General features: G+C 41.5%; 2 protein-coding genes across 2 annotated transcripts; both read left to right on the top strand.

The window, feature by feature from the left end:
- Positions 1-1,608: 1,608 nt before the first annotated feature.
- On the top strand, positions 1,609-9,662 carry LOC118401319 (uncharacterized). Its single transcript, XM_035798723.2, has 7 exons — positions 1,609-1,994; positions 4,988-5,211; positions 5,429-5,527; positions 5,684-5,785; positions 7,775-7,888; positions 8,009-8,117; positions 8,233-9,662. Exons 1-7 carry the CDS (start codon positions 1,868-1,870, stop codon positions 9,279-9,281), a joined length of 1,824 nt encoding a protein of 607 aa, XP_035654616.1. The 5' UTR covers positions 1,609-1,867; the 3' UTR covers positions 9,282-9,662.
- A 3,453-nt stretch (positions 9,663-13,115) lies between these two features.
- Positions 13,116-23,601, top strand: LOC118401321 (tyrosine aminotransferase-like). Its single transcript, XM_052475008.1, has 12 exons — positions 13,116-13,269; positions 14,131-14,420; positions 14,533-14,637; positions 15,038-15,105; positions 15,263-15,421; positions 16,234-16,372; positions 16,489-16,541; positions 18,919-19,071; positions 19,231-19,359; positions 19,495-19,578; positions 21,220-21,318; positions 22,789-23,601. Exons 2-12 carry the CDS (start codon positions 14,144-14,146, stop codon positions 22,927-22,929), a joined length of 1,407 nt encoding a protein of 468 aa, XP_052330968.1. The 5' UTR covers positions 13,116-13,269; positions 14,131-14,143; the 3' UTR covers positions 22,930-23,601.
- Positions 23,602-26,641: the final 3,040 nt, after the last annotated feature.

Raw genomic sequence — 26,641 nt, 5'->3', positions numbered from 1 at the left:
AATGTATTGTCAAGAACAGGTTAACAGTGAGCCCATCCAGGACCCGCAGCTGGTGGTTGATGAAGATCCGCAGAGGCACAGTGGTGAGACTGTGGACTTCAAGTGCAGCAGGCAAGCTGTGATCTAACATGCGCTCTGGGAACTCCAGAGCTAAGATACTAGTGACAGAGCTAGTGACACTACAACTTAAGACGCACACATTTGAACTTCCGCAACACCTTCACAACCTGAGATGCACACATTCGAACTTCTGCATCACCTTCACCTTGGTGCGGATCACCTCCTGAGCCTCCGGACCCTGTGCGGTCCCAGGGTCCACCACTGCAGCCTGGACTCGAAGCACCAGGTCACCCACCTGGCAGACATGGGGGTATGACTATGAAGGACTTGGCGGGGGCTGTATCTTCCGCTTCATATACTGTAGGTATGAACAAACCTTGACGCTTGTCGAGACCGAGAAGGGGCCACAGATTAGACGGGGACTACCCAGCCAATGGAGACAGTGAAATGGGGCCATGGGGCTTTTGAAACACACATTCTTTAGGCCCTGACTGCTGCCAGTCATGGCAGCAGTCAGTCAGCTAACTTACAGCCCACCTACAAGAGACAAGCAAAGAACTGTCAAGAAGTAATTCAACAAAATATGGTCAACAACATAGTGGTGAAAGAGAAAGGTTGATATGTACATGAAAGATGGCCTGCTTACCAAATCAGTATTTCTGGCCCGGGTATGAGCAAAATCCTTTCACATTATCACATAACTGAGAAGCTAGCTAGCAAGCAAATAGCTACAGCAACTAGCTAAATTAGCGCACTAGACTAGATGACATTGAACCAACACTAAAGTCTGACTAACACGAGTATCTATGCCATGCAAGTGCTACACGTTTTCATAACATAATTACGTTTCCCTTAAATGTACATATTACTATATTGATTGTAGTATGGACAGTGATGCCATTGTTATACTGTAGTTAACTTTTTAAAATGAAAATACACACAAGCATGTCATCCCCACTACAGTTTAACCAGATAATCACTTCCGAGTCAACTATTTGGTCAGGTCTTCACCATAGTCTATGTGACGGTGGAAACGGGAATTATTTGAAAGGGGTTGAGATTGCTTAAAGGGGTTGCTACATACATTTTTGGATTTGTAAATATCCATAGATTTTTTAAAATTATAATTTATAACTTATCACATGAGCTTAGTTTAACTGCCATACCCCATCATAACCCAAAATATAAGCTTGTTTTACTCCCAATGTTTGTAAACAAAGTATATGTATGTATAGCCTCAAAACATGGTTAAAACTATGATTCTTGATATCAGGGATGGTCAGTTCTGTCTATGAATTTGAGAGTGATTCAATTTCTTTAGCCCCATCCCTCAGGTTTTTGCCAAAACAGTGGTGAGTTCACTTTATTGTTTCAACTACTGATTGGCCCTTTAAATGGTTGATAATCAGGAATAGTTTGTGCTGTATATACCTCTAGCGATTATGTTTTATACATAGTTTGGTCAGACGGTTCCCAGTTGACGAATAGTGCTACCCTAACCACAAACCTTACCTAACCGTAACCATTTTACATATCAACTTCAATAGGGCAAGGACGTCCCAAGGATCCCGGATAGCACGGACCAGGTCGTGACAGTCTTAACCCGGAAATATTTTGGATACGTTTTCGCTAACGAGCGAATTCTGAACTTGTCCGTACATATTCATCGAGGACCAATGACAGTCTTTGTGTTTCTGAAATTAAACCAGAAGCCCCCCCCCAAAAAGAAGTAGATTGACTAAAATTACACGAATCTAATCAGGCACCTGATTCCGCTGCTGGGGACGTTTTGCAGCAGTTCAAATAGATGGAGGGAAGAAGCCTTGAGAATCATTTCAATCCGTCTGAGATTAAATGTTTGGAGATCATCCCAACGCTGCCAATGTGGATCATTGAATATGCCTGGGCTCACAGAATGATGGACACATTGGATGGTAAGCAACAACAACAAAATCAATTTGTTCAAATCCGTGTTTGGGTGATTATGCAACAACGGGCACTTCCATGTCCTCGGTCAATTTTGGGGATTTTATTTAAAAAAATAAAACAAATCCAAATATTTCTATGTTAAATTCACACTGGAATCACCCCATACCCTTCAAACACCTCTCTATCAAGTAATTTAGCTACGTTTCAGATGCATTTTATACCTCAATTTCACTATTTTGCCCTTGGCCCTGACCCAGACTTAAGCTTCTACTATGTTTTTCTATGAGAACATTAATAATTACACATTATATAATGTTATGTACTACAGAAAGAGTCAATTAAATAAAATCTATATCTATATTTATTGTGAGTATGCCCTTTATATTGTTTTCTACACAAAATATACCTGTCCTTTGGGAGTGGTGTCATTTCCACCACTGAGGACAAATTCCTCATTAATGAAGTTTTTTCAAGCGAATGTTAATTTAGTTACAATGGAAACGCATTGTGACACTGAAGCACATGGCTGCAGTGGACAGTTGTTCCAGATGTGATGTCCAGAAGATGAAGAAAAATCGAGGGAAATATTGCTTGTGCAATTAATATTTTAGTTGTCAGTCATTTCCCAACAGGCTATAATTTCTTTAATTTGTGGTAGAACTTTTGATTTAAAAAAATATATATTTTATGTATTTAAGGTAAACAATATGCTAGCTGTAATACTAATCAAAGCATGCTGAGCTGTCTGCCGATTTTCTCCAGAAACTGTAGAAATGTAATTTCCATCCCATTTCCAAATTACAGAAAGTGGTGAAAACGCCCCAAACCATTATCTTATTCATTTTTACTTTATTTTTTAAATATATATATTTTTAACTTTAGGCTTATTTAATCATGTTTTAAATTAATTGAATCTAGAAACTGCTCCAAGGTGTGCACATATTGGAAACTAAGTAGTATTTGTCTTTATTTTTAGAAGATGCCACATAAAACAGCACAGAGGTCACAGACATAGAAACAAAATAAAAACCGATCCTATACGATACCAGGAACATCTGCAAAAAGACAGGGAGAGATACTGAAAGAAACGAGATGAAAATGTAACCAACGGAATAGAAGACTTAAAGAGAACAGTTGCAAAGGAGACCTACCTATCAGGCAACACATCACCTCAGTCACCAGATGACTTGCAGCCAGAACATGAGACCTACCTATCAGGCAACACATCACCTCAGTCACCAGATGACTTGCAGCCAGAACATGAGGCTAACATACCTGCCCCTGATGCACACCCTGATACCCATTCCTCATCGTCTGCAACATGAATGAGAAATGTAATACTTGCTGGAAGGAAAAAGGTTGGAAGAGGTCGCACAAAAGCATACAGAGATCTTAGAATGACAAATGTCAAAATTGATAATGCTTTACGGAATGCTGAGAAATATATAATTTCTCTGCAAAACCCACGCCAACCTCCAGTTCATGGCGGACAAACTACAGTATCACAAAGTGATCAGCTGCAGCAACATTGAGAACGTTTTTGAGTCTTTGTGCTGTGAGAACCTGAAGAAAGAGCTCATGTATAGAGAGAGTGCTCCCTTCGCCAAGCAAAAGAGCTTGAAACATCTGACTTTGATGCTGGTGAGCAGACATGGTGGTTTGAGTGGAAAAACAAAGCTGAAGAGAGAGAAGAAAAACAGAGGGAAACATGGAGAAGTTCACTGTACATTTGACAGTAATAGAGAAGGTATGTGGCACACTGCACATTCTATTGGAGGACTTCTCCAAAGGATTGAAAGAGAAGTTGGGGAAACACCTGTATAACATTCAACACCAATACTCAAATGAGAGAATTAAGAGAATCTGGGGAAAGAGGAGATCATTGTGCATATTGACTTTGCAGAGAACTACCTGTGTAAATACACCAGTGAAATCCAGGCAGTTAACTTTGGTGATTCTCACAAGCAGGTGACCCTCCACACCTGTGTTGGATATACCACAAATGATACAGTTTCACTTTGCTCACTGAGCTCTTCTATGCGGCATGACCCCTCTGCTGTCTGGGCCCATCTCTCAAAAACACTGGCCTACTTCCTTGAGCTCTGCCCATTGACTACTGCTGTACACTTTGTGAGTGATGGGCCTTCAACCCAGTATAGGTCTGAAATGTTTAACAATAGTTGTTCAAAATGTTTGCAATAAAATATTGTTTTCATACGTTTTTTTTTTAACATAGTAATTTCCATCACAACCCATATTTTGAGGTAAATGCGTATATTATGTATAATTTACATACATTTATTTGTTTTAGATATGGAAATCATATGTTTATCATAATCTCACAAAAAGGTTGGGTGGAAATATCTTATTTTTCATGATAAATAAATGTTTTCAGCTGTCGCCAAGGCAAGTTTATACATTCAGGCGTCGTGTTGAATGATTAATATTAGGAAAACCTTAATCACTTTAAATAATATTCAATACAAGTTCATGTACAAATGTATAAGAAATATGTTATAAATCAATTGTATGATATTTCATTTTCAACTAAAATGTATGTTTAATGACGTGATGGAAATGACATTTGTGTATGGCTGTTTGGGGAAAATGACAAAAATATAAATTCCTGAATAGTAGATCGCAGACATTGTCAGATATAGTTTCTAGACAAATCAAAGACAAGTAAAATACTGGTAAAATGGTGTTTGAACCAGTTTTAATTTTGCACAGTCAAAAGTGCCGAAGTTGCATAATCACCCGTTTATAAACAGAATATATTATTTTAAATAGTTGACACTAATTAAATTATATTATTAGACCTATATGGGCTAATATAGGACATGCAAAACATAATTAAGTTAAATTTAGTCAATAAGATGGTAAAAAGGGAATTGAAACATGGTATTAATAACCCCAAGCTGATAAATTGACATGATAGGTGACATTCCTTTAAAAGTTTAACCTATTTGTTATATCCCTGTTTGTGTGTGTTCTCTAGCTCTGGACCCCAGCAGATGGCCAGAGGATGACCTACAATCTGTCACCCTAGATGAGCCATGGAGGTTACGGGTGGCAGCAGCCCAGGCGTATTCTATAATGAAGACAAGAGACATCAAGAGCTTTGAGAGGGTGATGGAGTTCATGGATGTCACTTATACACTGCTGCCACGACTGGTGCCCCCTATCAAACACATGAAAATCATGTTTGGCCTCAAGACCAAGGTATGTAGAGGTTTCACATAAGGTAGAGAACAGTTACAGGAAAGGGGTGGGAAATCGCAATATGTGGATGCATAGAGAGGTTTCCAAGGCCATGTATGCCTACTAATAAGTTGGGCTGACTTGTTCAGGTACAGTTATTTTAACTATGCTGTGTTTGTTGATTTGAGTTTTGGTGGAACAAAATGAGCAGCTGTGTTTGATTTGTATTCTGGTACAGATAATTATGTGGAAGCTTCGGGAAGACCAAGGTATTGTCAACACTGTTTTGAAGATCATTAAGTTTTTTCCAAGTAGACTACCTCAGTACCATGAATGTGTAAGTAAATGCATTATAACTGCCTAATTTGATTACTTTGGATGACACTGTTGACTAAACTGAATCAGTTGTATATCAAGAGTATCAGCATCTCTGACCGACCCAGTGAGTATTGGGTTGCTGAGCTAAATGTCGCCTTTCTTTGTTCCTCTTCAGAGCCGACAAGAGATGCACCTAATGAGGAAGAACCACCAGGACTTTAAGGCTTTGGCCCAGACTCTTGCAATGGACATGTCCATGCGCAACTCTTATATCAAGGTTAGCTAAACCCCCATCGTCTGTTTAACACCCCCTTTCTATTCCCCTCTTTGTCTCACACAATTCAGTGTTAAATTCGTCAACAAAAATAGTGACAAATAATCATCAAACCCCTATTTTTCAGTGGCAATTGACGAGACTATAACTGACTAAATACACCCAGAAAAGAACTAGAACAAAGCAAATGTTTTATTTTAGTGTAGACGAGTTGAAATTCTCTTTGACTAAAATCTGACTACTAAGGGGACAGAATAAGAGTTTTTGGCGAGATTGAGAGCTTTTCAGTGGTAAGCACAATTTTAATATTAGCAGCACAGATTGCACAGTTCTGTTAATCAGTGGGAAGGACACAACAGTATGTTTTTATCCCTGTTGACTATAGAAACGTTTTTGAATTTGTAGTCTTGCTCAACCCTTGCACTTTCCCCACTGAATTTCATAGCCGGGTTATGTAGCCAACATCCTATCGAAGTCTTTCCTCAGAGAAAACGGTTTGATTCTAGCCATTACCATTCAAAAGATATGACTCATAATACCGGTGTTACATTTGATTTTTCTTTCTATTGTGCATTGGCGCCAAATTTTACATTCATAAAGCATAGCGCAACCATTCTACAACTAGGCTGCTTACAGACCAGACAGTTAAATATTTGTTTAGGCTACACCTTCTTCAGTCATGTTACCTCATTGCCTAGCTATATACAATGCATTTGGAAAGTGTTCAGACCCCTTGACTAGTACCACATTTTGTTAGACTTATTCTAAAATTGATTCAATATATTTTTTTCATCATCTATCTAAACACAATACCCCATAATGACAAAGTGAAAATGGATACCTTATTTACATAACTTTTCAGACCCTTTGCTATGAGACTCAAAATTGAGCTCAGGTGCATCCTGTTTACATTGATCATCCTTGAGATGTTTCTACAACTAGATTGGAGTCCACCTGTGGTAAATTTAAATTGATCGAACATGATTTGGAAAGTCACACACCTGTCTATATAAGGTCCCACAGTTGACAGTGCATGTCAGAGCAAAAAATGAAAATGATGTTGAAGGAATTGTTCATAGAGCTCTGAGAGAGGATTGTGTCGAGCCATGGATCTGGGGAAGGGTACCAAAAAATATCTCCATTCTACTTTTGGACATCAATGTGGCCGCGGCATCTGTGGAATGTTTATGAGAGACGAGTTACGGCGGTGCAACCCATAATACTTTTGAGGTGATTGAGCTACTCTCTTTGTCTCTCTCTGCGATTGGGTGTCTTTCTTTTGTATATAATGTACAATATCTATGTCGGATGAATTAGGAATTTACATGGCCAGATAATTCTTATACAGTGTATGTTTGTCATTTCTGCTGTTGGGAAGAGAATAGGATGGTATGCAGAAAAATATGTTGGTAAGACAAGGCTATTTATGTTTGTGCACATGGAAGACAGTCATTTGTGTTTACTTTACTGATGTGATGTGACTAAAATAAAAGTTTAGTTTACTAAAATGGCCCACTGTTTTTGTCATTTTGACAATAACTAGACAAAATCATTATTCAAGTGACTAAGACTTAATAATATTATATAAAATGACTAAGACTAGACAAAATCTAAAAGAGTGCCAGAATGAACACTGGCATGATTACATAGGTGTAATTGACATCTTTATGCCTTGTGACCTTCAACTATGTGAACTGTGACCTTCAACTATTCCTGGATTCAGTGGTTCCTAAAGAAGACGTACAATGCTGAATACGTAATAGGCCAGTCTGAGATGATAGTGCCATTATAAAGTCTGGGTAGTAGTTCCTTTGCTGTACAGTAGGGGATGCTATATACCCAGCCTCTTGCTACACTCAGCCTTTAGTTGCTTGTGATGGAACTCCAAAACAATGGAGATGGTTTGATGGAGCAATGCCTGTCGCCTCCACTAGGGTTGAGGTATTGTGTGTAGGATGGAGTATATGTATTGATCTGCAGGTTCTCTTTCAGGATTTGATGGAGGACCAATATGGAGAATGCTATGCCCAGAAACTGGAGGACAGGTTGCTGCATTACCTTCAGGTACTGGAGTCGACGCTGCAGAGCGATACCTATTTTGACCAGGTGTGTGTACATACAATAATTATTGAGATTGTTTGAGGATTCAATCAAATAGAGAATGTATGTTCTCATGCTATTACATAACTGTCAATGTCCTTGTTATCCATGTGAATGTGCCTATAGCTGTTGAAGCAGGAGGGTCCAATGGCATACGAAGAGGAGTTACTATTGCCGTTAATTACCTGTGACTCCACCTCCCTTGCTGCGTCCTTGAAGAGGCTATTCCACTCTGGTCAACAAACTCAGCATATTAACAATGACATACAGATGTAAACACAGTACAGTATGTAAGACCACCAGGAACCTATAGTACTGTAGATAAATATGTTGTCTTTCTATTCCTTCAGACAAGTCTTCTTCAAGATGCCATCCCAGCCACGGAGCCCATAAGGTATCAGCACAGGAGAGGGGAATAGGCCGGGAGCTGGAGGGTCCTGTGACCTCGAAAGTTGTGCTAAGGTTGCCCAAGGAGAGAACACACAAAGACGGGCAGTCACAGCTTGACAGGACAAGTCTCTACGCATTCCAGGGTATCTGTCAAGATAACCGAGAGGAGAGATCCAACTCATTGGGGTTGGGTCCACACCATGCTTGTGCAGCTGAGCAAAGTTTAGAGCCACAGGCCCTTACCGTGGAGCTGGGGGTGGATCTGTCCAAAGACAGTCCACTCCTCCTGGAGGAGGAAGTCTCTGATGGGGAGGAGGGGAGCCGAGGCAGGACGGAGGTGGAGGACAGGCAGAACAATGAGGTGCCTGAGGCCTCCCCACTGCAGCTGTGCTCTAAACACCAGAAATGGGTGAGGAGCATTCTGCAGGAGTGCTCTGAAGAACTGCTGTGTGAAAAGAGTGATACCCCAGTGCACTGTCAGGGGTCCTCTTTCACCTCATCACAAGACTTGACCCCATCCCTCCTCACCCTTTGTCAACCCCAACATCTAACTCTGGCCACACAGAGCCCTTCCCCTCCTCAAACAGTGGCTGTATCACAACCTACGGACCTCGATGACAGAGCCCATTCTGAACAGGCTGGAGAACCAGCAGACAGCCCAGAGGCCAGTAGAACACATAAGGTCAAGCTGAGACTGTCTATGGAGAGTCAGGCTCTTCTGCTTATATCAAAGTTTCTACAGCCATTTGTGCGGCTCCGAAAACTGACCCAGCAGGAGTGTAGCATGGCTGCAGAGCTAAGAGGGACCAAGACCACTGAGGAGGAAGACCGTGATGATGGTGAAGAGGATGATGAAGAACAAGTGGAAAAAACTCCAGTGTATTCTTATGATTTAAACACGCTCTATTCTAGTTTTGAGTCAAGCTCTGATGAAGGTCCCGAAACACAAGATTCAGATCCTGACTATGTTCCTGGATATGGAAAGAGGATGTACAACCAAAGTGTGTGATGGAGGAAGAAGCATGATCCCGGGGTTGACAATGAGGTATGGGATTAGATTAAGGTATCAGGGTGGTGTCCACCATTTGCCGCGGTGAAATGTATAGCTGAGGTTAAACAAACTGCTACATAATTATTCAGCATCAGAATTCTGGTTAAATTTCAGTAAAACAGTATTCAATATGCCCAGTTCAACCAGGTGTAATGTTGGTATAATAACCTTTTACATACCATAATACACAGCACCAGTTTCTTACTGACCTAGGTTCTTGGTCTGTGACAATACCAGTATCTCTATTTTTTTCCATGGCAAAAATGAAAATATGTGGCACACCAAACTCTGTAAAATATTGTGTGCTATAGCTTGGACAATAAACATGACTGGATGACATGGGGATTTTTTTATTTCCAACATTAGGGTTATTTTTTTCCTAAAAAAGTTACATTCTTTTTGTGGATTGTTTCCTAGCCACGATATTATACTGGTATCGTCCCCAATATTTCATGCTGTGTCATGTTGATTCAGAGGGGTCTGTTTGATGGTGTGACATGGATTAAATATTACTCAGATATTCTGAGTGGACTGCTACTGTCCATAACATGCAACTAAAATCCGTTGACCAGTCATTGTGCACCTCCTTTTGTTGACAAATCAATGATGATGACGTCATTGGGAATTGCGTACATCACTGAACAAATGGAAAAGCTGTGAATCATTCCTGATTGTGTCATAGGCAGCTCATCTTGTGAAGTGAGGGTTCAGGGTCATCATGCTGTCAGTGTAAGCCACCTATGCATTTGTGCTTACACACTACCATTGTTAGTTAATCCATATATTAGTTAGTCCACGGCAATTTTGGGGTAGGTCAAGTGACACAGATTCAGGGTATGTGGGCTAATGAGAAGACAGATGTTAGATGACTCTGCAACATATTCATAGGAAGGGAAGCTAGTAGAGGGCTTCCATAGAGAGAGAAGATGCCAGGGATTCTCCTTTACCCAGAAGAGGGTCATTGGGCCAAAAGCCTACAAATAGGGTCATACATATTATTAACACCTCATCATTAAGAGACATGTGAATCATGATGTAGCAGTCTGTGTTTACTTCAGTTTTAAAATCATGTGTGGGAAATGGATTGGTGAGCAGCAAGGTGTTGAGGTAAATTACGGTTGTTGTGAAGTGAGTAGGTACTTGACTCATACAATTACGAGTCACTTTTAGGTAGGTGAGCTTGAGGTCCGTGACATGTTTTATTTATTAAGAATGTATATGTGGATAGGTACATGGTCAACAGAGGGACATGGAGTGACAGGGTCTTTAACTGACTCAACCCCATCATGCCTGCTGGCGGATAGGGCACAGGGTCCTTAGCCAGATGATAAGGGGATGGTGGGGTACAAAGTTCCAGGGGATTTTTGTGTGTGTTGGACCACTGCATAAGGTTTTATTAGGATGTGTATTTATTTATCTACATTCTTCTGTAAATTTTTCAGGACACAGTGGCTCTACCAATATTGCATAATGAGTTGTTCAGTCTCTGTTAACTGAGTTACCCATCATGAGAGTAAACAACCCCAGAGTGAATCAGAAGTTATGCTGTTGGCTACCTGTTACATTACTGTGTTAAATAAACTTTTTGTGTGAAATTACATGTATAAATGAAAGCTATATTTTACATACATGAAGCAATTGCGCTGTATCATATGCTACTTATCTGTATTTTACTCTATATACCTATTTAGCTTTTATGTATTACTGTGCACATACTGTACCTTATGCTGTGGGTATTTGGGACATTTGCCAGAAATCCCTATCATAATTACTCTCAGCAACTGGGTTGCAAAATCACCCAATGCATGGAGCACTAAACACTGCTGCACTATCAAAACAAGTTCTGGAAGGACTATTATTATGCAAAGTTGAGATGTTCCATAGATTGGGGTCTACTTACACTACATGACAAAAAAATATGTGGACACCTGCTTGTCAAACATCTTATTCCAAAATCATAGGCATTAATACGGAGTTGGTCCCCCCTTTGCTGTTATAACAGCCTCCACTCTTCTGGGAAGGCTTTCCACTAGATGTTGGAACATTGCTGTGGGGACTTGCTTCCATTCAGCCACACGCGCATTTGTGAAGTTGGGCACTGATGCGTTCCAATTCATCCCAAAGATGTTCGATGGGGTTGAGGTCAGGGCTCTGCAGGTCAGTCAAGTTCTTCCACACCGATCTCGAACAAACCATTTCTGTATGGACCTCGCTTTGTGCACAGGGACATTGTCATGCATTGTCATTCCCCAAACTGTTTCCACAAAGTTGGAAGCACAGAATCGTCTAGAATGTAATTCTATGCTGGAGGGTTAAGATTTTCCTTCACTGGAACTAAGGGGTCTAGCCTGAACTATGAAAAACAGCCCCAGACCATTTTTCATCATCCACCAAACTTTACAGTTGCCACTATGCATTGGTAGAGTTCTCCTGGAATCCTCCAAACCCAGATTCGTCCATCGGACTGCCAGATGATGAAGCATGATTCATCACTCCAGAGAACGCATTTCCACTGCTCCAGAGAACAATGGTGGAGAGCTTTACACCACTCCAGCTGACGATTGGCTGGAAACTTGGCCATGGAAACTAATTTCATGAAGCTCCTGACGAACAGTTCTTGAGCTGACATTGCTTCCAGAGGCAGTTTGGAACTCGGTTGCAACTGAGGACAGATGATTGTTATGCGCTTCAGCCCTTGGCGGTCCCGTTCTATGAGCTTGTGTGGCCTACCATTTCGCGGCTGAGCCGTTGTTGCTCCTAGACTTTTCCGCTTCACAATAACAGCACTTAAAGTTGACCGGGGCAGCTCTGGCATGGCAGAAATTTGACGAACTGACTTGCATCCTATGACGGTGCCATGTTGAAAGTCACTGAGCTTTTCAGTAAGGCCATTCTACTGCCAATGTTTCTCTATGGGGATTGCATGGCTGTGTGCTCGATTGTATACACCTGTTAGCACTAGGTGTGGCTGAAATTGCCAAATCCACTCATTTGAAGGGGTGTCCACATACTTTTGTATATATAGTGTACCTCCACTTTTTATGTTTTTCTTGCTTTTAATGAGGAAGAAGCAGGCTCACCCTAAACTACGCTCAAGCTGATTGAGCCTCAAAAAGTTTCTTGGAGACCCTATGGACCTTTGATAAAGGATGAAATCAATTACTTTTATAAATATAAACAGATTTATGCTTCATTAGAATTTTAAAAAGCTTTTCTCCAATCATGAAAGGTAGGAAAATCAGAGGCCATCTATCCATGACTTGGTCAATGATGTTGTATAGGCTATAGGTTTCACAGGAGGTTGGTGGCACCTTAGTTGGGGAGGACGAGTTCATGGTAATTGCTGGAGCAGAATACGTGGAATGGTATCAAAAACATCAAACACACAGTTTTCATGTATTTGATGCCATTCCGTTGACTCGGTTTCAGCCATTATTATGAGCCGTCCTCCCCTCAGCAGCCTCCACTGAAAGGCATACATATTGATTTGACTTGAGGCGACCGGATGTGCCTTTGGGATTTTGCAAACATAAATGGGAAACCAATAACATGTTATGGCCGGACATTTCCACACATTTTTCACTCATACTTTTTGTGCGGGGCGTTGAATGTGAGCGTCTCTCTCCTGTGCGCATTCCGCACAAGGACATCTGGGGTCCCATGGGTCTCCTCTCGTGATTGTGGTATCTGTATTTTGGAAAGAGTTCATGCCGTTTAACCCAAACCTTGCAGTGTTTTACATTTTTGGGAATGATGTAACGGGGGTGTATGGCACAACCCTCAGTCTCCACCAATGAAAAAATGGGCAGGGCTCAACAGCAACCCTTTTCGGGGGGCTTGCTATAAAGCCGGCTTATAACGGACTTATCAGTCAGTCTTTGTTCATATTCAGTATTTTACCTGAATTCCTTCATTTGCAGTGTGAAATTCTTTTGAGATTGTAAAGGTATTTGAAAGACTATTGTTATTTAAATGTATGACAACGCATTTAACTACCTCTAGCAAGTAGCCTAAGTGTCCAATTTAATTTTGAGGCAATTTGAAATAAGCTATGCCTGGTAAATGTATTATGGCTTTTAATTTGAGGTATAGATCACATGTTTATTATTACGCATGCACAAACAAATATGACCTTATTCCAAAGAGATGCCTATTATAGGTAGTTTTATAATATTTGTTGTTTCTGTCTTATTTTCAATTGTCTTGTTTGTATATTTTTTCAGGCTGTATCAGAACAGACTTGTTTAGATGACATTTTATTAGGTTAGATTTGAGTTGATTAGGATAGATTTGATGTATTGTTTTTGTATAATATACATAGTTTTCATTGCTAATGGACTATATATTGCATTTATACTGCTATTTATACGGCGTTGTGATAGCCATTAATAAGATCATATCAATAACTTGAGGTGTCCCAGTCTGATCAGTATATTTTGATCTTCATTACTCAGATGTTCAACTAACTGCGCACAAAGTTGAATTAGTTCAGAACAGCCCGTGCAGCGCTTTTGATCTCAAACTGGATTATATAAACATCGCACCTGTTGTGTTTTCATGGGTAATTTAACACCTGGGCTAGCCTACTTCTCTGCACTGATTTTTTTTTTTTATCCAACAAGTTTATTTTCAGTCTTCCGATTGATTATTAGGCTAGTCATTTGTATATTAACGAATAATCCTAATTTATATTATTTGTATGATATTTTACAACAATTTATAATGCAGGAATTATTCATGAAAATCTATTTGTTTGTCCTATCTTTTTTCCCCTCGCCTTTTTTCTTCCTATCTCTCCCATCTTCAGCTGCAGTTGCAACATGGAGAACCAGTCCTATGAGGTGAAAATGAATGGGAGTGGAATTAATGAGAAGAATGCTCTCATTGGTGTCAACGGAAAAACTCTTAATGGAAACGGTAACCATCATAAGGCTGTGAAAGGCATTGTTTGTCTGGCCAAGCAGAAGAGCTGCAGGCAGCGATGGAACATCCGGCCCTCAGAGATGTCAATCAACACCTTGAATCCCATCCGTGCCATTGTGGATGGGATGAAGCTCACACCCAACCCTGAGAAACCCATGATTGCTCTGTCCATTGGTGAGATGCTACACCACTATCTCATTTGCATATGCTCAGTGTGTTCACTTGTGAAGTGCAGTTGTTCAGAATTATGTTTCTTATGTACTCCTTTGTCCTGTCATTCCATCAGGGGACCCTACTGTGTTTGGGAACCTGCCTACTGATGACAAAGTTCTCCAGGCCATGAAGGATGCCATTGACTCAAACAAATACAACGGCTATGCTCCATCTGTTGGTAAGACTCATGCAAGCACTTTCTCACCACAGCACCAACATTTCAAAAAGCTTGTCAAGTGCAGAAAAACTAGGGATGAACTGATTTTTTGGTATTTTATTTAGATAGAAATTGGGAGGATATGAGATAAGACACAGCTATAGGCAAGTTGGGCAGCTTGCAAGGGGATGAGAAGTTGGAGGCTAAAGTAATTTCAGTCAGGGAAGTTGAGAGAGCTACGTAAAATAGGGCCAATTAACTGTCTGCAGATGAACTGAAAGTGTTCCACTCTATGATTAATGATGATTGTAGCTCTAAGGACGGAGGCAGGCGAAATCTCCCTTTCTCCCAGCAGACTGCCGAGTACAGTATACAGTACTACAGTACAAAATATAAGATGTTGTCTTCTACTCATCAACAGGTTATCAGAAGAGCAGAGAGGTGGTGGCAAACTTCTACAGTTGCCCCGAGGCCCCCTTGGAGGCAGAGGTGTGTTTTACCTCTCATCGTTTACCTGCTTTAACTCGTTCAAACTCTCTTTTTTGCTTCATCATATATTCACCTGTCTCTCTACTGTAATTATTTTTTCTCCAAAACTAGAGGACATAAACAAATCTCTTGTAATCTTCTTCTCTCTTCCATGCAGGATGTGCTTCTAACCAGTGGCTGCAGTCAGGCTATAGATCTGGCCATCACAGTGCTGTGTAACCCTGGAGACAACATCCTAGTCCCCTGCCCTGGATTCTCCCTCTACAAGACTCTGGCTGTGTCTCTGGGCATCCAGGTCAAACTGTACACACTGCTGGTGAGTGTTGGACACGGGGGGAGGAGCAAAATAGAGGGAAAATAAATCAAAGAGAAAAACTGGATGTTAGCAAGAGAGAGAGCGAAGAAGGGGTAAAATGGCACTTATAAATCATTTTGGATGGCTTTCTTTCCTCTAGGCTTACACACACACACACACACACACACACACACACACACACACACACACACACACACACACACACACACACACACACACACACACACACACACACACACACACACACACACACACACACAAATACAGATAAATACTTGTAGCTACATAACATTTTAGTGAATTACATCCATAAAAAAACATGAGGTAACTCAGGCACACAGTGGAATGTCGTGACTCTTGAGGTGTATATGACAACTGCACACAGTGTTAAGAGCTGCTATTGATTCACCTATACAATCCACTTATACATTTTTAGAACTCTTACAGAGCTTCCTCCTAATGTCAGGACAGCTGAGTTCCTGCCCCTCTTCTGAAAACCTACATTTTCACAGAGTATCCTGACTAAATTCTGATATTTTTTCCACTAATTGGTCTTCTGACCATTCACATCAGAACTTTTCACATCAGATATTTTTCAGAGCTAATCTGATTTCAAAAGACGAATTAGCGGAAAAAAGTTCAGGATTGGACTGCCTGTGTAAATGCAGCCTATGAGATCAAAGATCAGTTAAAAGAGTTAGGACGGTGCAGAATCTGCAGATTTGTCTCTTTTCCAGCGTCTGTGTAGTGCATGTACATTGCATGCCTTATGTCTGCTCTCTGACTCGTGGTGACTTTGTCTGTCCTTGCAGCCAGAGAAGTCTTGGGAGATCGATCTCCAACACATGGAAAGCCTGATAGATGACAGGACAACCTGCCTGATTGTCAACAATCCCTCCAACCCTTGTGGCTCCGTCTACAGTAAAGAGCATCTACAGAACATCCTTTCTGGTGAGCCCCCCGGCCACAGTGTTCCCTCTCACTATAACACAATACAAGCATTTGGTTCCTATAATGAATCCACTTCTAATTGTAATATATTTAAATGTGTCTATTCTCTTGTCTAGTTGCCTCCAAACATTGCGTCCCAATCCTGGCTGATGAGATCTATGGTGACATGGTGAGTTCAGAAGCACTCTCAGAGACAAACACAACAGAGACAGACACTCCAACAGACTAATACAGGAACTGGCATTGAGTCTATTGCATAATAGGAGACTAAGGAGAGGAATCTAAATTGGATTGTCTTCTGGCATGGAGGAGGATTGGTCTATGGAGGTGTGCAATACAGTAATAGACTGGTCATGCGTCCAGGAGTGGGCTGCTGTTTCTGGGGTATAGCCTACATCCTGGCCACTAGGCCCCATGTAATACATAATACCAGCGAGGCACAAATGAATGAAATGAAATGATAATAAATGAATGATATACTGTATACTCATTGATTCTTGAAAAAACATAACTTATAAATGCCTCATCAGCTAAGCTCAACTGTCGTAGCCCATCGGAACCCAAAATATAAGCTTGTTTACTCCAATGTTTGTAAACATTGTAAATGCATCAATAGCTCTGTCTATGAATTTAAAGGAGCAATATGAAGACATGTTCTGGTTGCTAAAATTATATGGGGGGAGGGGTGATTGGGAACGCTATGGGGGGTGATTGGGGTCGCTGAGTGCATAAATCACATGGGCTCAGAATTCAACAATATCTCGATCAGTACAAAAAACTATACAATAATATGTTGTATTGTCACATACAGAGGATATGTGCAGTGAATTCTTTTTTAATTTTTTTTTACAGTCAGCCATAGTAGTACAGAGCCCCTGGAGAAAATTAGGGTTAAGCGTCTTGCTCAAGGGCAAATCTACAGATTTTTCACAATGTTGGCTCAAAACAAGGCCCTTTCAGTTACTAGCCCAACACTCTAACCACTAGAACAGAAGTACTCAGAATGACTGTGCACTTTTCGCCGCATGTGTTTGCGATTAATGTAGATGTGAGGGTAATATAGTGCGAGAGCGGGGGAGAAGAAGTGGGTGGGGGTGGGAGGGCCCCTTTTTTAACGACAAGGTGCCTGTTTAGGGGCTGTGTGGAGTGGTGCCTGTTTAGTTAGGGGCTGCGTGGAGGGGGGCCTGAGTAGGGGCTGTGTGGAGGGATGCCTGTTTAGGGGCTGTGTGGAGGGGTGCCTGTTTAGGGGCTGTGTGGAGGGGTGACTGTTTAGGGGCTGTGTGGAGGGGTGCCTGTTTAGGGGCTGCGTGGAGGCATTATGTGTCTGGGCAGCATCAATTCCATCTCATGGTTAGAGGGGAATGTTTGGCAAGCGCCAGGCTCTCTCCTTATGGGCCCCTATGGGCTCCTCTCTGTGAAAAAAACAACTCTGTTTGTAAATTAGATTTGAGGCGAGGTTTGGTATGTTATTTTTCTGAACTGTCAGTCATTGTGCTCTGACCAATAGAACGCGGGGCGGATCTCCCACCCGTCATCAAGGCCTCAGCTCTAATGAAAGCCAGCTTGCTACGGTTACCATACCACCACTTTTTTTCTCTGCTCTCTCTCTCCTTTTCTCCTTCCATCTCGTTGTCTTTTTGTCTTAGACGAGCAGTGCATAACAATACATTGCATTACATAAAGTTATGAAATCCCTCACAAACTTTGTTATGGTCAAATTAGTTTAAGCATTTTTAACTATTGATACACATTTTTTGTCATGTTTATGTCTTTTATGGTGTTGTTTGTATTGATTGATTAAGTTGAAGTGCTTAATTTTTCAATGGATGAAGAAAGACCATATTTGCACTGTACTGTAGTCAGAGTTCGGTACAACTGGAGTTATCTAACTTCTTAAAAAAATTGTAATTGGATTACAGTTACATACTTAAAAACAGCTGAATACATTTTGATTTACTTGATCTAAAATCACTATGTGGGCTGCAAGTGTTTGCCTCAAACACTGAAATGGCAGATGTTTTAACATCATTGAAAGCTGTGCTGATTCACACAGCTCAGAAGTCTTCTTCAGGTAGGAATGGAAGCTCTGTTCTAATATATTTGAAATCTCCAAAACTTCCACATTTGCTCTCCTTGGTTGCTTTCCACAGAAACTTATTTTAACCAAAAAAGTCAGATCCCCACTTTCACTGGGAACTGAAACATCAGCTCCACCCTGTTCACTACCCAAGCACTTAGATGGAATATAATCATATTTCTCTTGCATCTGTCGCATCTGTCTATTGCCATCTTTTATCGTACCAGACAGTTACCTTAAGGGAGGGTCAGACATTTAAATGACCGTTTTCCTTTTTTACTGCCCACATTCTGCTTGGTGTATTTTTCAAGTAATTTGCCCAACCCTGAGTGTCATGCTCTGTATTATGAATAGAATCAATATATTAAAACATTTCCCCTTTAATCTAAACTAACCCTGATTATTTTCACATTGTCTTCTACAGTATGTTTTGTATTGATGCGAGTGTGTACTGTATCTCCATGATCAGGTGTTTCCGGGTTGCACATACCAATCTATGGCGTCCCTCAGCAGTGATGTGCCCATCCTAGCGTGTGGTGGTCTGGCCAAGCGATGGCTAGTCCCTGGCTGGAGGCTAGGTTGGATCCTCATCCACGACAAGAATCAAATCTTCGGAAAAGAGGTAAGTCCTTCAGCCTCTCACTACTCGCATACTGAATGTGAAGTCCAGTTTATCTATACACATACGCTACACCAGTACATGTAAGGTAAGATTCATCTGTGTCCTCTGGGGTTTGGAATCACTTCTAATGTACCTAATCTGTCTCTCTTCTGCCTTCAGATTCGTCAGGGTCTGGTTAAGCTTAGCCAGAGGATTCTGGGTGCCTGCACCATTGTCCAGGGTGCGATAGAGAGCATCCTGAACGACACGCCCCAGGAGTTTTACCACAGAACCATCAGTTTCCTCGAGGTGAGTCCCTCTCTCTTGAACCTTCCCCAATTACTTTATATGCAGATGGTAGTAGTCTAACATTTTGATTTATCTGGATATCTGTCTGATTGTCTGACTGACTGTCTATTGACTAGTTTCCTGCTTCTTTCTCAGTCAAACTCCGAGATCTGTTTCTCTGAACTGTCCACTGTTCCTGGGCTGACCCCCGTGATGCCATCAGGAGCCATGTACCTCATGGTGAGTCTTATGTGTCCAGAGTGGTAGGTGGGGAGATAACAGAACAGGATCCCCATAAGGAAAATAACGTATTTTCCAGATGTTGTCGTCAGGTGCATTTTAGGTGCTAAATGACAGGTAAAAATATTTTTTTTCGAGATGTTGAAAACACGTCTTTTCCAGACATTGAAAATACATATTTTCCGATGTTAAAATCAGGTGCATTTTATGTGCTGAATAAAAGGCAAAAACATGGCTTTTCTGGACGTTGAAAACACAGTTGAAGTCAGAAGTTTACATACACCTTAGCCTAATACATTTAAACTTAGTTTTTAACAATTCCTGACATTTAATCCTAGTAAAAATTCTCTGTTTTAGGTCAGTTAGGATCACTACTTTATTTTAAGAATGTGAAATGTCAGAATATTAGTAGTGACAATTATTTATTTCAGCTTTTATTTCTTTCATCACACTCCCAGTGGGTCAGAAGTTTACATACACTCAATTAGTATTTGGTAGCATTGCCTTTAAATTGTTTAACTTGGGTAAAATGTTTCGGGAAGCCTTCCACAAGCTTCCCACAATAAGTTGAATGAATCTTGGCCCATTCCTCCTGACAGAGCTGTTGTCACTGAGTCAGGTTTGTAGGCCTCCTTGCTCGCACACGCTTTTTCAGTTCTATAGGATTGAGTTCAAGGCTTTGATGGCCACTCCAATACCTTGACTTTGTTGTCCTTAAGCCATTTTCCCACAACTTTGGAAGTATGCTTGGTGTCATTGTCCATTTGGAAGACCCATTTGCGACCAAGCTTTAACTTCCTGACTGATGTCTTGAGATGTTGCTTCAATATATCCACATAATTTTCCAACCTCATGATGCCATCTATTTTGTGAAGTGCACCAGTCTCTCTTGCAACAAAGCACCCCCACAACATGATGCTGCCACCTCCGTGCTTCACATTTGGGATGATATTCTTCGGCTTGAAAGCCTCCCCCTTTTTTCTCCGAACATAACGATGGTCCTTATGGCCAAACAGTTCTATTTTTGTTTCGTCAGACCAGAGGACATTTCTCCAAAAAGTCCTATCTTTGTCCCCATGTGCATTTGCAAACCGTAGTCTGGCTTTTTTTATGGCGGTTTTGGAGCAGTAGCTTCTTCCTTACTGACCGAATTTACAGGAAAGAGGAAACAATTGAAGATTGCAACAGAATATTTTATTCTAGCGCCCTCCTGTCACATGCACTTATGATACCTTTTTCAAACCTTTAAAACAGGAAGCAATGATGTTCAAACTAATCCAACCTATAGAACAAACCAAAAGACCACTTCAACTACAATAACATTCTCAGTAACGGTTACTTATTTTTCTTCTTGCTATGACTGTGATCTACCTTAGTTGAATGCACTGACTGTAAGTCCCTCTGGATAAGAGCATCTGCTAAATGACCAAAATGTAAATGTAAAAACAAACACTTGCAAAGCATGCTGGTTATTATTCTAATGTTCGGGCCAAATCAAAGCTGGTCTGGACCAGACCAAATCTTAACAAATTATAGGTTGTCTGGGGACGTTGAAATCAAGGCGGCCGGACAGGACCAAAAAAGGCGTTGCTGTCGTTAAATGCTTAGTAGGTTACTTAATGTGTGTCTTGGTATTTCTAGGTGGGAATTGAGATGGAACACTTCCCAGAGTTCCAGAACGATGTGCAGTTCACTGAGCGTCTGGTAACTGAGCAGTCCGTCTTCTGCCTGCCCGCTACGGTAAAACGCCAGACACACACATCTATCTATCTATCTATCTATCTATCTATCTATCTATCTATCTATCTGTCTGTCTGTCTGTCTGTCTGTCTGTCTGTCTGTCTGTCTGTCTGTCTGTCTGTCTGTCTGTCTGTCTGTCTGTCTGTCTGTCTGTCTGTCTGTCTGTCTGTCTGTCTGTCTATCTATCTATCTATCTATCTGTCTGTCTGTCTGTCTGTCTGTCTGTCTGTCTGTCTGTCTGTCTGTCTGTCTGTCTGTCTGTCTGTCTGTCTGTCTGTCTGTCTGTCTGTCTGTCTGTCTGTCTGTCTGTCTGTCTGTCTGTCTGTCTGTCTGTCTGTCTGTCTGTCTGTCTGTCTGTCTGTCTGTCTGTCTGTCTGTCTGTCTGTCTCTGTCTGTCTGTCTGTCTGTCTGTCTCTGTCTGTCTGTCTGTCTGTCTGTCTGTCTGTCTGTGTCTGTCTGTCTGTCTGTCTGTCTGTCTGTCTGTCTGTCTGTCTGTCTGTCTGTCTGTCTGTCTGTCTGTCTGTCTCTGTCTGTCTGTCTGTCTGTCTGTCTCTGTCTGTCTGTCTGTCTGTCTGTCTGTCTGTCTGTCTGTCTGTCTGTCTGTCTGTCTGTCTGTCTGTCTGTCTGTCTGTCTGTCTGTCTGTCTGTCTGTCTGTCTGTCTGTCTGTCTGTCTGTCTGTCTGTCTGTCTGTCTGTCTGTCTGTCTGTCTGTCTGTCTGTCTGTCTGTCTGTCTGTCTGTCTGGCTGGCTGGCTGGCTGGCTGGCTGGCTGGCTGGCTGGCTGGCTGGCTGGCTGGCTGGCTGGCTGACAACGTCAAGAAAATTATGCATGCCTATCGATGTGAGTGGAAGCCATGATTTGTTATAAATCTGAACAGTCAGAAAGCTAGCAACAACGCGACAAAAAAGATTGCAGATTTGAAACTGCAGTAAAAGTGCAGTAACTGCAGTCGATTGTGGTATTTTAAACGCAGTAATTCCAGAATAACTGCACTGTGGTATTTTAAACGCAGTAATTCCATAATAACTGCACTGTGGTATTTTAAACGCAGTAATTCCAGAATAACTGCACTGTGGTATTTTGGACGCAGTATTTGAAACATACTGCAATTATACTGCACTCTAACTGCAATCTGTTTTTGTAAGGAAATTACAAGAAGCTACCATGTAGGGAATCGTAGGTGGCTCGTTTCAGCTCGTTTGATCTTGTTCTTGATACCATGTCTTGTTTTAAGGTGGTTTGACTGATTCACTAGCTAGCTAACCAATAACTGTAATGATGTATTTGAGAGACAACAAGAGCTCATTGTGCAAATATATTGATGTTTTCAATATACATTTGGAGACTAAATATAGTTTACATGTTGTTATCTATCTATCCATCCATCTAATGGACTCATCCATCCTCTCTGTCTACCACGGGAAGAGAAATGACCTTGTTTTGTTGTTTACAATTCTCTTTTCCCTGCAGGCATTTGAGTACCCAAATTACTTCCGGATTGTGGTGACCGTACCAGAGGAGATGATGGTGGAGGCGTGTACACGGATTCGGGAGTTCTGCCAGCGCCACTACAGAATCTGCAGCCAAGACATCAACGAACTAGACCAATAATGAGAGACACAGCCTGAGAGAGGGGGAGACCAAAGAGTATGGGCACAGAATGTGACAAAAGTCAATGTGAAAAAAAGAGAATGGGAAAAGGGTGAGAGGAAAATAAAATACATTAGGGAAGAGGAGGAGAGAGAAGATGGGTTAAAATATCGTGTTGCACCGCAGGAACAAAGGTTTTTGCAATGTCATTGGTAGTGGTCCATCTTTGGTACCACAACTTATGAGCAGACCTGATATTTATATTTTGTATGGCCATCTTATGTTAACCTTACTTTGTCTAACTATTTGAATTCTTAATGTTATTCTATATGTTGGGTTGACCAGAACACCATTGGGCGTATAGAACCAGGGACCGGGGGTCCTCCCCATTCCTCAAACCATGATGGGGTTCATGGTTGGGTTGATCCCACCATTGAAACAGATGGAACTGAAGCACCAGCATGGATAAGATGATCTACAGTGCTTTCCATAGTCAGCGTTACATACTCTTTCTTGCATGTGTTAGAATTATGATGACACTCAGTATACATTCTGATATATTGCATGCTTAACCAACACTTTTCCTATGTATATAATCTATTTGTTATGTTGATGTAATATTGAATGTTTTTTTGTTTTTTTCACGTTCATATAAAAAGTTATTTAAACCAAATTAAAGCTATGAAATACTTATTTGTTTGTTGTATTGGCGATTTTAGCATGTAAAAATGTTGGTGAGGCAAAAAAAAAAAAAAAAAAAAGTGGGATACAGTCCCAACACATTACCACTGCTACACCTGGCTAACAGCAGAGTCCCAACACATTACCACTGCTACACCTGGCTAACAGCAGAGTCCCAACACATTACCACTGCTACACCTGGCTAACAGCAGAGTCCCAACACATTACCACTGCTACACCTGGCTAACAGCAGAGTCCCAACACATTACCACTGCTACACCTGGCTAACAGCAGAGTCCCAACACATTACCACTGCTACACCTGGCTAACAGCAGAGTCCCAACACATTACCACTGCTACACCTGGCTAACAGCAGAGTCCCAACACATTACCACTGCTACACCTGGCTAACAGCAGAGTCCCAACACATTACCACTGCTACACCTGGCTAACAGCAGAGTCCCAACACATTACCACTGCTACACCTGGCTAACAGCAGAGTCCCAACACATTACCACTGCTACACCTGGCTAACAGCAGAGTCCCAACACATTACCACTGCTACACCTGGCTAACAGCAGAGTCCCAACACATTACCACTGCTACACCTGGCTAACAGCAGAGTCCCAACACATTACCACTGCTACACCTGGCTAACAGCAGAGTCCCAACACATTACCACTGCTACACCTGGCTAACAGCAGAGTCCCAACACATTACCACTGCTACACCTGGCTAACAGCAGAGTCCCAACACATTACCACTGCTACACCTGGCTAACAGCAGAGTCCCAACACATTACCACTGCTACACCTGGCTAACAGCAGAGTCCCAACACATTACCACTGCTACACCTGGCTAACAGCAGAGTCCCAACACATTACCACTGCTACACCTGGCTAACAGCAGAGTCCCAACACATTACCACTGCTACACCTGGCTAACAGCAGAGTCCCAACACATTACCACTGCTACACCTGGCTAACAGCAGAGTCCCAACACATTACCACTGCTACACCTGGCTAACAGCAGAGTCCCAACACATTACCACTGCTACACCTGGCTAACAGCAGAGTCCCAACACATTACCACTGCTACACCTGGCTAACAGCAGAGTCCCAACACATTACCACTGCTACACCTGGCTAACAGCAGAGTCCCAACACATTACCACTGCTACACCTGGCTAACAGCAGAGTCCCAACACATTACCACTGCTACACCTGGCTAACAGCAGAGTCCCAACACATTACCACTGCTACACCTGGCTAACAGCAGAGTCCCAACACATTACCACTGCTACACCTGGCTAACAGCAGAGTCCCAACACATTACCACTGCTACACCTGGCTAACAGCAGAGTCCCAACACATTACCACTGCTACACCTGGCTAACAGCAGAGTCCCAACACATTACCACTGCTACACCTGGCTAACAGCAGAGTCCCGACACATTACCACTGCTACACCTGGCTAACAGCAGAGCCTTGTCTGTCAGTGAAACAGTTCATTCAGTCTCATTTATTGTCTTTTAAAAAACCATAGCTGATATGGCTGACTTGCTTAAACAAATGTGGTTTCTACTGACAATTGAGATGTACAAACTATGGCATATGGGGACAACAAACGGATAAGAGGCCATCCGTAATTTCGATTAAGACATTAATGAGGGAGCTAGAACGAACGTAATCAATATAACTATTTGTTCAGAACTTTTGAAATGTACAGCAACATAATTCAGAACATGGTCCGTTCTTACAGTATTCTCCCCATACACCAAGTCAGAACCATACAATAAATAAAGGGGGCATATAAGCAGACACTGCAAGCTCTTACAATATTCTATGATTACATTTCCCCAAAACAGGTTATAGGCTACATGTGCACCAACAAGTCAGAACAGTAGTTGAAAGTAAGAGGTGAAAATAGACCAAATTATTAGGGTGAGGCACATGGGCTACTAACAGCTTACTACACAACATACACTTAGTATTACTTTCTTAGCTACAGTATACATATCTCCCTGGCATATTACATTTTTGCAGCAACATACAAGACATTTTTTGACTCCCCTTTTTGTGCTGTGCTCACTTGAATAGGAAGGTGGCGCAGCGGTCCTTTGTGGGCATATTTTATCATCAAACGTTATCATCAAAGTCTGGCATTCTCTGGATTTATGATGCTTTCAAGAAAAAAAAGGTTGATTCATGATGACGTCAGTGATCTTCAGGTCGTAGCTCTAGAAAGAGGCACGAGTTCCCAATTTACAATTCCGAGTTGGATGAAAGTTCAAAACGTAGCTCGTTTTTACTGAATTCCCAGTTGTCTTGAACTCACTAAAGTCAGATTGTGCAGTTCCGAGTTAACAGTTGTTTTGAGCGAGGCACAAATCATGCTTCATTGACAGCATGGCTAATATTGAATGTTTATCATTTTAAACTAGGAAAAGAGACCCTTAGACTTGGGACCACACAGTCACTCCACTGAATAGCAGGCTAATGATTGCTTTGCAATGCTTGTAGTTAGCCACATATATTCCTTCCAAACCACTCATTGTTGAATTTGAGATTTCCAACTTATTGTGTAATGTTTATGTCCATAGCCGATGAGCACTGATACGTTTTATCTATAATTTCTCTTCATTATTTATCATCGTATCAGTCCAATCAAAGCTACTGTAGACAATGTGATTTGACGTCATTTTATCTGTCGCCAATGACCTTCTGCCTTCTTGGATGGACACGTCTAATGTAACTCTATGGCAGCACCCAAGAGGCTTGAATCTTTGAGCTCTACCCTTAGAATTGGCAGTGACATAGTGTGCCCATGAGTGACAGAACAATGAGCCAATCACGGTGCAACGCTTCGTATTTTCTTCTGGCTTGCCCCACCACCTCAGAAAGCACTGAGCTAGGCTGAAACACCTGCATTTTGGAGCACCCTTACTCAAGAAAACAAAAAAAGAAACCATATGTGTATGCGGCTTTATTAACTAAATGATATGCAGTACCAGTCAAAAGATTGGACACACCTACTCATTCAAGGGTTTTTC

Source organism: Oncorhynchus keta, chromosome 22 (genome assembly GCF_023373465.1).
Source record: "Oncorhynchus keta strain PuntledgeMale-10-30-2019 chromosome 22, Oket_V2, whole genome shotgun sequence".
In the NCBI taxonomy this organism is placed as follows: Eukaryota; Metazoa; Chordata; class Actinopteri; order Salmoniformes; family Salmonidae; genus Oncorhynchus; species Oncorhynchus keta.
This window is presented reverse-complemented; position numbering and strand designations above follow the sequence as displayed.